The 13,572-nt window shown below is 39.0% G+C and overlaps 2 protein-coding genes across 7 annotated transcripts in view; one reads left to right on the top strand and one right to left on the bottom strand.

Annotated features, from left to right (window-relative positions):
• Positions 1-9,999, top strand: part of MCMBP (minichromosome maintenance complex binding protein) — a gene marked incomplete at its 5' end in the record, with an annotated part of 66,359 nt that extends 56,360 nt beyond the window's left edge. For both annotated transcript variants that reach the window (XM_082673350.1, XM_082673349.1), the window contains 3 exons: positions 362-526; positions 7,611-7,699; positions 8,094-9,999. In XM_082673350.1, coding sequence (XP_082529476.1) covers positions 362-526; positions 7,611-7,699; positions 8,094-8,220 — 381 coding nt within the window. In that variant the 3' untranslated portion in view covers positions 8,221-9,999. The remainder of the gene's footprint in view (positions 1-361; positions 527-7,610; positions 7,700-8,093) is intronic.
• Positions 10,000-10,711: 712 nt separating this feature from the next.
• The window catches only part of INPP5F (inositol polyphosphate-5-phosphatase F), a 92,599-nt gene continuing 89,738 nt past the window's right edge, over positions 10,712-13,572 (bottom strand). For 3 of the 5 annotated variants that reach the window (XM_082673775.1, XM_082673776.1, XM_082673777.1), the window contains one exon: positions 10,712-12,995. In XM_082673775.1, coding sequence (XP_082529901.1) covers positions 11,840-12,995 — 1,156 coding nt within the window. In that variant the 3' untranslated portion in view covers positions 10,712-11,839. Of the gene's footprint in view, positions 12,996-13,141; positions 13,496-13,572 lie in introns of those variants that run through there. The other 2 variants (XM_082673778.1, XM_082673779.1) reach the window with 2 other exon arrangements.

The following is a 13,572-nucleotide window of genomic DNA, read 5'->3' as shown; positions in this document are numbered from 1 at the left end:
TTCTGTGGGAAAGTGTGATTTGCTATATGTGGTTTCTAGAAATGCAGTTCAGTAAGAAATAGAGTACATGTTCCATGATTAAGGAAACATCTATAACATTTTAATTAGCTGCTTTTTAGAGATTCACTATCTTTTTATATGTTTACTGATACCATTGAGGAAACATAAGTAACCAAGAAAAGGCTAACTTCTGTAATTATTGCTGAGTTACAGTGCATAGAAATTAATATTAAAAAGTGACCTCCCCCTAATAATGAATTGTATTTAATTCCCTTAGGGGCTGATAGAGATAATGCATCCCCCTGAAATTCTAGGTTGATTTAGGAACTTGGAAAATGATGTGTACTGTTTCTCATTTTAGGCAGACTGCCAGATCCACTTACAGCCACAGCTAATTCCACCAAACATGGAGGAGTACATGAACAGCCTTCTCTCTGCGGTGCTGCCTTCCGTGCTGAATAAATTCCGCATTTACCTGACCCTTTTGAGGTTCCTGGATTATAGCATATCTGATGAAATAACCAAGGTGTGTTTGGGTTAAAACAAAGGATTTCCCTGTGTTGAATTGGGATATTTAATCAATTTACATTTATTGTAATTACTGGTAAGGTAATCTTGCTATTTGTTTTCTGTGTCATATGTCTTTTTTGTTCCTCTAGTCCTCCATTATTGTCTTCTTGTGTTTGAAATAGATATTTCTAGTGTACAATTTTAATTTCCATGCCTTTTCTTTTATGACATATTTTTTTTCTTTAGTAGTTGCCCTGGGAGCTACACTAACATCTTAACTATGATAATCTGGGATTAATTTAGGATTATGCCAGTTTAAGCACAATAGTATGCAAAAACTTTGCTCCTTTATACTTCCATTCCTTCTCCCGCTCCTTTGTGCTTTATTATCATTCACATTACGTCTTTATACACTGATACGTCTGTCAACACATTTGTAATTATTGCTTTATGCAGTTGTCTTTAAAGACATTTATACTACCTTTTATATTTACCTGTGTAGTTACCTTTACCAGTGATCTTCACGTGGATCCGAGTTACTTTCACTTGAGCCTGGAGAACTCTCTTTCGTATTTCTCAGTATTTTTTATGGGGGAGCTCTGCTTGTGACACATTCTCAGTTTTTGCTTACCTGGGAATGTCTTAATTTCTCCTTAATTTTTGGAGACTAATATTGCTGGATGTAGAATTCTTGGTTCATAGGCTTGTTCTTTCAGCACTTTTAAGTCCTCCAACTGCCTAGTGGATTTTCTGAGGAGAAGTCAGTTTCCAGTGAGGGTTCTTTGTACACAATGAGTCATTTTTCTCTTGTCCTTTCAAGATTCTCTCTTTGGCTTTTGACAGTTTAGCTGTAATGTGTCTACATATGGATCTCTTTGAGTTTATCCTACTTGCAATTTATTGAGCTTCTTGGATGTGCAGATTAATGCACATTTGGGGGGAGTTTTCAAGACATTTGGTAAGTTTTTGACCATTATTTCTTTAAGTTTTTTTCTGCCCCTTTCTCCTCTGTGGCACTCCCATGTATGTATGTGGTACATTTGATGGTGTCCCACAGGTCTTTGAGGCTCTGTTCAGTTTTCCTCATTCTTTTTGCTTTCTGTTCCACAGACCAGATAATTTTGGTCAGCCTGTCTACAGATTTGCTGAATCTTTCTTCTGCCTTTCAAGCGAATTTTTAATTTAAGTTGTATTTTTCAACTTCAGAATTTGTTTGCTTTTTAAATAATTCCTATCGCTTTACTGGTATTTTCTATTTGGTGAGACATCATTCTCATACTTAAAGTTCTTTATTCATGGTTTCCTTTAGTTCTTTGAATATACTTAAAATAGCTAATTTAAAGTCTTTGTGTAGTAATTCCAATATTTAAGTTTCCTCAAGGCCTTATTTTCCAATGAAGGGGGCTACACATTCTTGTCTCTTTGTATTTCTCCTACTTTTTGTATTGAAAACCAGCTTTTTTATAGATGATTTATTTTTTTAATCTAGTTATTTATCTTTGGCTGCGTTGGGTCTTTATTGCTGCGTGCAGGCTTTTCTCTAGTTGAGGCAAGTGGGGGCTACTCTTCGTTGTGGCGCACAAGCTTCTCATTGGGTGGGTTCTCTTGTTGCAGAGCACGGGCTCTAGGTGCGCGGGCTTCAGTAGTTGTGGCTCGCGGGCTCTAGAACACAGGCTCAGTAGTTGTGGCGCACAGGCTTAGTTGCTCCGCGGCATGGGGGATCTTCCCGGACCAGGGCTCGAACCCATATTCCCTGCATTGGCAGGCGGATTCTTAACCACTGCGCCACCAGGGAAGCCCAAACCAGGTGTTGTAAATAATGTAATTTGGCAACTCTGCTCTGGCAGATTCTGCCCCCTCCCCACCTGCCCCCCCCAGGGTTTTGTTGTTGTTGCTCTTTGTTGTTTAGTGACTTTTCTGAACTGATTTTTAAAAGTCTGTATTCTTAGTTGTATGTGGGCACTGAAGTCTTGGCTCGGTTAGCTCAGTGGGCAGTGATTGGATAGAAATTTAATTTCCTTAGATGCCTGGAAGCAGTCTCCCAGTCTAAGCTAAGGGACTCTGTATCCATGTTGGAGCAATCCTTTAACACTCAGCCATGCAGTTTACAGCTGCCCCCTAGCCTTTGCCTTCTACTTGCACAGAGCCTCAAGGTTGTTCAGTGGTGAGAGCTTATGGCCTGCCTACTCAGGCTCAGATCTTCTGAGCATGTGCCCAGCCCTGGGCATGCATGTGACCTTCTAAATTCCTGGTGGTTGGGGATAGATATACACACCCACACACACACATATTTGTGTGTGTGTGGGTGTGTATATGTATATGTGTATAAAAGAATATATATGTGTGTGTGTATATGTATATATACATATATATGCATATGTGTGTATATGTATATATACATATATATGTGTATTCCTCCCCCTCCAGATCCCCTTAAAGATATCTCATTCCCCAGATTTTCTCTTTTTTTTTCTTTTTGGTTTGGTGGTTGTTTTTTTTTCCCACAGTGACTTTTGAATTTTTTATTTTTTTATACAGCAGGTTCTTTGTTTTTTGTTTTTTTTGTGTGTGTGTGTTACGCGGGCCTCTCACTGTTGTGGCCTCTCCCGTTGCGGAGCACAGGCTCTGGCTGCGCAGGCTCAGCGGCCATGGCTCACAGGCCCAGCCGCTCCGCGGCATGTGGGATCTTCCTGGACCAGGGCATGAACCCATGTCCCCTGCATCGGCAGGCCGACTCTCAACCACTGTGCCACCAGGGAAGCCCTATATAGCAGGTTCTTATTAGTTATCCATTTTATATATATTAGTATATATATGTCAATCCCAATCTCCCAGTTCATCACACCACAACCCCACCACTTTCCCCCCTTGGTGTCCATACGTCTGTTCTCTACTTCTGTGTCTGAATTTCTGCCCTGCAAACCGGTTCATCTGTACCATTTTCTAGGTTCCACATGTATGCATTAATGTACAATATTTGTTTTTCTCTTTCTGACTTACTTCACTCTGTATGACAGTCTCTAGATGCATCCACGTCTCTACAGATGCCCCAATTTATTTCCTTTTTATGGCTGAGTAATATTCCATTGTATATATGTACCACATCTTTATCCATTCGTCTGTGGATTGGCATTTAGGTTGCTTCCATGTCCTGGCTATTGTAAATAGTGCTGCAGTCAACACTGGGGTGCATTTGTCTTTTTGAATTATGGTTTTCTCTGGGTATATGCCCAGTCGTGGGATTGCTGGGTCATATGGTAATTCTATTTTTAGTTTTTTAAGAAACCTCCATACTGTTCTCCATATTGGCTGTATCAGTTTGCATTCCCACCAACAGTGCAAGAGGGTTCCCTATTTTACACACCCTCTCCAGCATTTTTCTTTGTAGATTTTCTGATGATGCCCATTCTGACTGGTGTGAGGTGATACCTCATTGTAGTTTTGATTTGCATTTCCCTAATAATTAGTAATGTTGAGCAGCTTTTTATGTGCGTCTTGGCCATCTGTATGTCTTCTTTGGAGAAATGTCTGTTTAGGTTGTCTGCCCATTTCTGGATTGGGTGGTTTGTTTTTTTAATATTGAGCTGCATGAGCTGTTTATATATTTTGGAGATTAATCCATTGTCTGTTGATTTGTTTACAAATATTTTCTCCCATTCTGAGGGTTGTCTTTTCGTCTTGTTTGTAGTTTCCTTTGCTGTGCAAAAGCTTTTAAGTTTCATTAGGTCCCATTTGTTTATTTTTGTTTTTACTTCCATTACTCTAGGAGGTGGATGAGAAAAGATCTTGCTGTGATTTATGTCAAAGAGTGTTCTTCCTATGTTTTCCTCTAAGAGTTTTATGGTGTCCAGTCTTAGATTTAGGTCTTTTATCCATTTTGAGTTTATTTTTGTGTATGGTATTAGGGAGTGTTCTAATTTCATTCTTTTACATGTAGCTGTCCAGTTTTCCCAGCACCACTTATTGAAGAGACTGTCTTTTCTCCATTGTATCTCCTTGCCTCCTTTATCATAGATTAGTTGACCATAGGTGTGTGGGTTTGTCTCTGGGCTTTCTATCCTGTTCCATTGATCTATGTTTCTATTTTTGTGCCAGTACTGTATTGTCTTGATTACTGTAGCTTTGTAGTATAGTCTGAAGTCAGGGAGTCTGATTCCTCCAGCTCTGTTTTTTTTCCCTCAAGACTGCTTTGGCTATTCGGGGTCTTTTGTGTCTCCATGCAACTTTTAAGATTTTTTTCTCTAGTTCTGTAAAAAATGTCATTGGCAATTTGATAGGGATTGCACTGAATCTGTAGATGGCTTTGGGTACTATAGTCATCTTCACAACATTTGATTCTTCCAATCCAAGAACATGGTATATCTCTCCATCTGTTGGTAGCATCTTTAATTTGTTTCAGCAGTGTTTTGTAGTTTTCTGCATACAGGTCTTTTGTCTCTGTAGGTAGGTTTATTCCTAGGTATTTTATTCTTTTTGTTGCAGTGGTAAATGGGAGTGTTTCCTTAATTTCTTTTTCAGATTTTTCATCATTAGTGTATAGGAATGCAAGAGATTTCTGTGCATTAATTTTGTGTCCTGCAACTTTACTAAATTCATTGATTAGCTCTAGTAGTTTCCTGCTGGCATTTTTAAGATTCTCTATGTATAGTATCATGTCATCTGCAAACAGTGACACTTTTACTTCTTCTTTATCAATTTGTATTTCTTTTGTTTCTTTTTCTTCTCTGATTGCCGTGGCTAGGACTTCCAAAACTATGTTGAATGATAGTGGTGAGAGTGGACATCCTTGTCTTGTTTCTGGTCTTAGAGGAAATGCTTTCCGTTTTTCACCATTGAGAATGATGTTTGCTGTGGGTTTGTCATATATGGCCTTTATTATATTGAGGTAGGGTCCCTCTATGCCCACTATATTGAGGTAGGGTCCCTCTATGCCCTATAATGCGAATGTTTTTGCATTTAATGTTTCCCAGAGGTCTCTTAGGCTGCCTTCATTTCTTTTCATTCTTTTTTCTTTATTCTGTTCCGCAGCAGTGATTTCCGCCATTCTGTCTTCCAGGTCACTTATCCGTTCTTCTGCCTCAGTTATTCTGCTATAGATTCCTTCTAGTGTGTTTTTCATTTCAGTTATCGTATTGTTCATCTCTGCTTGTTTGTTAACTCTTCTAGGTCTTTGTTAAACACTTCTTGCATCTTCTCGATCTTTCCTCCATTTTTTTTTGAGGTCCTCGATCATCTTTACTGTCATTATTCTGAATTCTTTTTCTGCAGCATTGCCTGTCTCCGCTTCATTTAGTTGTTTTTCTGGGGTTTTATCTTGTTCCTTCATCTGGTACGTAGCCCTCTGCCTTTTCATCTTGTCTATCTTTCTGTGAATGTGGTTTTTGTTCCACAGGCTGCAGGATTGTAGTTCTTCTTGCTTCTTCTGTCTGCCCTCTGGTGGATGAGGCTGTCGAAGAGGCTTGTGCAAGTTTCCTTATGGGAGGGACTGGTGGTGGGTAGAGCTGGCTGTTGCTCTGGTGGGCAGAGCTCAGTAAAAGTTTAATCTGCTTGTCTGTTGATGGGTGGGGCTGGGTTCCCTCCCTGTTGGTTGTTTGGCCTGAAGCGACCCAGCACTGGAGCCTACCTGGGCTCTTTGGTGGCGCTAATGGCAGACTCTGGGAGGGCTCACACCAAGGAGTACTTCGCAGAACTTCTGCTGCCAGTGTCCTTGTCCTCACGGTGAGCCACAGCCACCCCCCGCCTCTGCACAGGACCCTCCAACACTAGCAGGTAGGTCTGGTTCAGTCTCCCCTGGGGTCACTGCTCCTTACCCCTGGGTCCTGATGCACACACTACTTTGTGTGTTCCCCCCCAGAGTGGAGTCTGTTTCTCCCAGTCCTGTCGAAGTCCTGCAATCAAACCCCTCTAGCCTTCAAAGTCTGATTCTCTGGGAATTCCTCCTCCCATTCCCGAACCCCCAGGTTGGGAAGCCTGACATGGGCCTCAGAACCTTCACTCCAGTGGGTGGACTTCTGTGGTATAATTGTTCTCCAGTTTGTGAGTCACCCACCCAGTGGTTATGGGATTTGATTTTATTGTGATTGCACCCCTCCTGCCGTCTCACTGTGGCTTCTCCTTTGTCTTTGGATGTGGGGTATCTTTTTTGGTGAGTGCCAGTGTCTTCCTGTCGATGATTGTTCAGCAGTTAGTTGTGATTCAGGTGTTCTCGCAAGAGGGAGTGAGCACATGTCCATCTACTCCGCCGTCTGAACCAATCTCTCTCATTCCCTAGATTTTCTTTTTAATGGTTTTGGTTAGCCTGCTGTTTGCCCCAGCTGTTACCCAATGTCTGGGATGGCTAAGATGATCAGTAGTTGCTTCTGATTGCTTTTGATAAACTCTCTGGGGGAATAGGCTACTCACAGTGGGCAAGTGCCAAGTCAGGTTAAATAAAGACAGGCTTGCAAATGGATTCTTCCTGGGAACTACCAGACAGTCAAATAATAACAGTTCTCTGGGAATGGTGCTTTGACAGCTCCAGCCCCACAGCCCTCTCCAGTGGTTGCCAGGCTGGCTGTTTTCAGGGCTGCTTGGAGGTGGGTAGAGGAATAGGGCAAATTTAAATGCCTCAAAGCTCACTGTTCTTCCTATCTTTCTTGAAAAAATGCTCCCCGAATTGTTTCAAGCATCTGGTTAATGTGTAGAGTTTTGAAGAAGCTGATTTTGATCATTTTTGCCTGTGTTCTTGTTCCCTTTAATGGTGGTGAGGATCTTCAGAGGTCCTTACTTGGCAATTTTTGCTGACGTCTCTCTTCCCTGTGTTTAAAGGCATCATGTTTGCTATGCACGTTGCTGGCTTTTATCTGTTTGCCTGGTGTTCTCAAATGAATCTTGAGTTTTGTTACTTGGTTTAGAGTACTTTCCTCAGTGGTATAACTTATGTGTAAAGTTTGGTTTTCAGTCCTTTTACCCATATTATTACCTCATTTGTCTAAGATGCAGGGTGACTTCCTCATTTTCACATCAGGCAAGGCACCATGTTACCTTCCTTTTCCCTACAAAATGCAAATGTCGTTTCCTCATAAGGAATAATTTTAAAGTTCATTTACTGTTTGATAAAGGCAGTTGAAGATGATTTTGTGGAGATGCGCAAGAACGATCCTCAGAGCATCACTGCCGATGATCTCCACCAGTTGCTCATTGTAGCTCGGTGAGTGTACATGTCCACGATTGCCTTTTCATTGAGCTGTAGATAAATCTGCTTACTTAGGGTAACTGAGGCAGACTTAGAAAAATGGAAATGAACTTCTTCCTTCTAAAAATCCCTTGTGGAATGACTCATTGAGAGGGAATCAGTGGCCAGGGATCACCTCAGTGGACCAGGCATGCTCCCTGTTCTCCACACTTCAAAGAGGGAATCACCCTCCAAATATGACAAAGTGTTCCTTTGTAGAAGTCTAACTTGGTTGTTGAGCTCTGTAGTTACCAGATGGTCTTGTCTCCCACAACAGTATTAAAAAAAACTTACAAACCAGTAGGTCTTAAAAAAAAAATAGTCATTATTCTAGGTCTAGACTTAAATTTGTTTCTGTATTTCAAACCAGGTTTCTGTCTCTCAGTGCTGGTCAGACAACACTGTCAAGAGAACGATGGCTAAGAGCAAAGCAGCTAGAGTCTTTAAGAAGAACCAGGCTTCAACAGCAGAAATGTGTGAATGGAAATGAACTTTGAAGGTACTGACATCTATGAAAGAGTAATGGGCGAATTGTAGCCACATTATTGTAAAATTCAAATATCATTTATACCACACTGTTTTGTAGATAATTTGTATCAAAAGAAAAAAACAATGTCTTTTCCTGAAATCACACCTGGTAACATCTAAAGTTTATATAATATTCAGTAAGGGCTTTTTCCTTACTGATTTTACGGAGCTTTTGAAGTTTGTTTTATAATTATATAAATTAGTAATGTACAAAATTGTATTTGATATTAAAAGTTTAATATTGATAATGTTGCTGATTATACCATTTCCTTAGTTTCCGTAGCTTCAGCTAAGTCATAGGCCAGACTCTGTTGAAATGCTAACATCAACATCATTTGAAGAAAATGGTTGCAATTCCAAAGTCAGAGGAATTGTTCACTTCAGATTTTTATGTCTTTCCAATGAACAGTGGGTGTGAATGTGTACAGTGGTCCAAGTTTGGGGAATGGAGCATACTTGCCATAATTCACATGATCATGTGAAATTCTATAATATTATCTCCCAGACATCTGACCACAGCTTTTTTCCATTTAACAGTTGTTAACAACATGCAAAACAAGTCTTTAAATGGCAGTGGTTCCCAGACGTTTTGGGTTTCATGGACCAGTAATACTTCTAAAAATTGTCGGGATTGACAGAGTTGCCAATTTATTTTGCCAAGTAATCTGAAAGAAGTCACTGTATTATCACTCTTTTTTCCTTCATAAAAGGACAATCTCAGAACAAGAGATAGTCCTTTAAATGGAATAAATGTAGCTTTTTGAAAAAACACTACATTGTCCTTATTTTTCTCATTTCACTCCAGTGCATTTGGGAACCACTGTTTTATGGACTCGCTTAAGGGAATGCTGTCTGCCCTGTGAAGTTGTTTTGCCCAAATAGGAAGAGGACAAACTTTATTTAACTTTTTAAAAAATGCCTTCTTTAGAAAAAAATGGTTTTTAATTCTTTTCCTTAATAAATGTCATTTAGTTGCTGTGATTACATTGGATTTTGCACTTTTTATATAAATTTATCAATTAGTTCCAGATGTATTAGATGAACTAATATTATCTGCTAGTCCAGGAATGCCCTGATAAAACTGTATGTAGGTAGGTTTTCCCCAGACAAATTACAGTTTTAATACAAATTTTCAAAGGAATAAAAATATTATCCATAGCTAGAAAGCGAATTGATACAGTATAGTAGTATAAGTGGCATCAAGAATCTTTGAAAAGGTTAGAACACTACTTTTAAGCTATCACTGGTTATATATAAAGATTAGTTTCTCTTAGTAACTTACTTAGTCGGAAACATTAGAGATCAGTTAAATGATTACTTAAATTCTGCACCCCCCTGGCCCCCAAGGCCTAAAGTGACATTGCTAACCAAGAAAACAGGGTCAGCCTTGAAAATGGAGGAGTTTATTATGCCTCATGAACTGAAGTGAAAATTACTAGTTGTTTAACTTTTCCTAAACTCAAATCTATTTTTATAAACTAATGTAAATAATCTGTTTATATTTAGAATTCTAACTGGTTTTCATTTTTATAACTGGTAGACTAGACCTTCCTTAAACTTTTAGAAATAAAACAAAGGCTCAACTGGATTTGTGGGAATAAAATTCAACAGAGTAGATGAGCTACTGTGTGTTTATTGTGCCAGTGTGAATTGTAATTTACCAAAGAGAAGTACATAATTTGCTTGGTCTTACAGAGAAGTTCCCCTGAAAGGAAAACCCTTTCAAATAAATAAAACTTCCTAAATTACTAGTACTTTGGGCTGTTTTTCATGAATTATGAGACTCACCCCATGTGATCTTCTGTGTGGAAAACCATTACCAGACGTAAACTTCAGTATGAGAGGTGGTGCAGCACGGCGTCCTCCCTCTGAAGTCCCATTCAGGTAAGACATTAGTACTCTGGGCTTCAGAAATCCTTTTCTCCTTGGACAGTGAAGTTTGTTGTTCTAATGCAATGTTAATCCTATTTGAAGCACCGGGAAACTGAACAGACATCTATATATTATCACCTTGATTGAGATTAAATTTTAGTTTTAATTTTAGTTTTAAAATTAATTTTAATTAACTTAATTTTAATTCCTTAATTTTAGTTTTCAAAAATCTCTTTGGAACTAATTTCTTTGGAGCTTAAAAACACATACTTTTATCACCTGACCTTGACTTTATTTTCTCTCATGTTGTAGGACATCTAATAGTTTCAAGAAAAGGTGGTAAGAGAAAAAAGCATTCAGTTTCGATGTCTGGTTTTTAAAATTTGATGGTTTGTGATCCATTTCATCATTTTTAAAGTCATGAAAACACTTCAAAAGAGTGAAGTATTAAGAAAGGCTGGGACCAAGTGTTCAGTTATGGCAAACTTACTTACCTTGTTTCCAAATTCTTTAGTCTGACATAAAATATCAAACCTTTATCTTCAAAATATTATTCAAGGAATTCTCATAGACATTGTCACTTTAAATTATGATGATATTTTATTTTAAATAGTCACGACATCTGACACTTCAAAAAAGATACCACTAATAAATAACAAAAGTGGAAATATCAAAGTTACAACAGACATAATGTTTAGCTGAGAATCATTTCAACAGAGTAAGGCTCTAAAGATATCAGACAAACCAGTACTTGTTTGGAATAAGGTGTGCAACTTTCTTACTGTATAGGCTTACAGACAAGGCCCCGGTTCCATGTGGTCAAGGTTACAGTCATAAAACCTAAAGTTTTAGCACAGTTGTGCTTCAGATTAAACTTTCAGTAGTTGTGCTCGACTACACAGGATGTTATGGACTGCCCCCTGCAAAAAATTACAACTTGAAAGACTTCTTTCAAACATTACCAGTATCCAATATGTATACGTTCTTAACATTTCTGAAAAGAGAGCAAAATTAATAGGTGCTGGTGTTCACATCTGACAGCTCAGGTTTTATGACTGACAAGTCTTAATGCTCCTAGACTTTGGGGCGTACAAGGTAGCAGTATTTTAAATTTAAGTAGAATGTGGGGAAAATTAACATCAAATGGGCATTCATTTCTTGACTGTAACGCCATTAGCCCTCAATTAACTCTTTATAGGGAATGGTTAAGCCATTAAAAACTTAAACCAACAGTTTTTATATTAAAATGCTTTGCCATACTAGTAACACTTTGAAGTCACTAAAAACTAAGTATTTACCTTGTAGAGGAAACACACAGAAATGAACTGACAAACAGAAAAACAAGTTACGAAAAATGCTAATCACCTAAATGGATCCATGTCCACCCTTTGTGTCTACTTCATACATTCTCCCCACCCACCCAACTCCAAAAAATGTTCAGGTTATTACATCCCAAAGTAATCTATTCCTGAATTACTTTTAAAGAGACAAACTGCTCTGTAGTGTATAAGCTACTTAGGTCTACATTCTAGGGTGATGCACTTCCACTGTCCTAGCTCTCAAATTTGGAAATCTGCTCAGGTTGGCTCCTTTTAAAACCTTTCCAAAATAAACGTAATTAGAATTTGTGATCCCTAGATTCAAAGACAGTACAGGTTATATGACACCTTTTTTTTTGGATTAAATAAAAGCCACAGGATTCTGTGTGGCTAAAAACTAAATCTGAATTATTCGTGTCTGGCATTGAGTAAACATATTTTTAAGTTCATTCTGCTGGACTTCATTAACTCCTTCAGGTTCTGCAGGGCTCTTCTGAACCTTTGCCACTGCAAAGCTTATCCCCTGGGTTAATCCAGCTTGGGTAATAGTAGCAACCTGGACCATGGAACTTCGAATCTTTGCAAAGGGAGAGACTGCTCTGCTGCTACAGCTCTCTGAAGGAGAAGGAGTTACGTGAAGCCCTCTCTCGAGGTCAAGTGTGCCAGATTCGGAGCCGGGGGTCTTTTGAGATACAACCGAATGCACTGGTTCAACTGACAAAAGCTGTGGGCCTGCTGCAGAAAAAGACACATCTAACTGAGATGGTCGAGAAGGTATCTGTTCCGCTGATTCAAATTGAGTGTCTTCGTTAGAAACTTGATTGGTCACGTGATTTCCTTCCTCACTAGCCTGCTGAGAAACAGACCTGGTTTCTGACAGCTGGCTCATTTTGTTTTGTGCATCGTGAACAAATCTGTGGCAATAAATATCCACGGGCTTGGCAAAGCCAGTCAATGTGTGTATGTTGTCAGCAGAAGGACTTTTCTTCTGAGAAGACTCACAGCCTTTTCCAGGCCCACTTTCATGAGCAAGAGTAACCTCTGAAGGAACATGAACGCTAATATCAGTGCTGCTCATAGACTGGGATCGACTGCCTAATTGAGGTACTGAAGCAATAATACCACAACTAGGAAGAACATAGTCTACTGGCCCTACATTCTCTAAAGAGTTAGCTAGCTGCCTGTCTTCATCAGACTTAGAATTTGTAAGGAATTCATCAGAGTGGTATGAGTCATTATCTGAAGACATTTCCCCATCTGACTCTGCCTGGGCTTTACTATCCACCACACTAGTGTTTTCCATGGTTTCAAGACTACTATCTGACTTCCAAAGATTTACTTTTAAGTTTGGTTTTAGAAAGTTAACTTTCATTTCAGGTTTTGTAAAGTTTCCTAGCTTTCGTAGATTGCCAATATTTACATTGGATTTGGTCTGTTTCACTTTTTGGTTTAGAGATGAAAATTTGCTCATTAAAAATTTTTTTCCCTGGGCCAAAGAGCCTTGATTTTGAGATCTGATGCCAATGATGTCTTCATGAGGTTTGCTGCTCTTCCTACAAATTAGAAAAGAAAAAAGTTAATTTCCCCATGGAGGCCAATTATTAATGTAAGTGAAAACTCTTATTTAAAATGGCCCCAATTTCTTAAAAACAGTACACTGCTAAATGATAAACCCAGATAACCCCTTGGACTTGATGCAAGAACATTAATATCCAATACAAATATGTGAGCTATAGACAATTTTATATACAAAATATCATTTCAACATATAATCAGTATTAAAAGATGATTAATCAGATATTTTAATCTTTCTTAAACTAAGTCTTTGGAACAGCCAATGCACAGTATTTTATATTTTACAACAGGGCAGCAGAAGCCTTTGTAAGTGACATTGACGAGTCACCCCCAGGCACCGAATGGAATGGGTGGCCCGGCTGTGTGACTTTAACCCCAAGTTCAGCCATCAGGCCACAGACATCTCCCACATGTGCTGTCATCTTTCTCAAGCAGGCCACCTGGTGCACCGAAGAACCACCCTGTGGAAACACCACATCTGCAATATTTTAATCCTACTTAATGAAGCGCTTCACAGTAATTAGATGAATTATGTTGAGTTCTTGGGCATTCGGG

Source organism: Grampus griseus (assembly GCF_964374135.1).
Source record: "Grampus griseus genome assembly, chromosome: 16".
Classification (NCBI taxonomy): Eukaryota; Metazoa; Chordata; class Mammalia; order Artiodactyla; family Delphinidae; genus Grampus; species Grampus griseus.
Note: the sequence above shows the minus strand (reverse complement) of the source record. Positions and strands in the feature narration are given on the sequence as shown.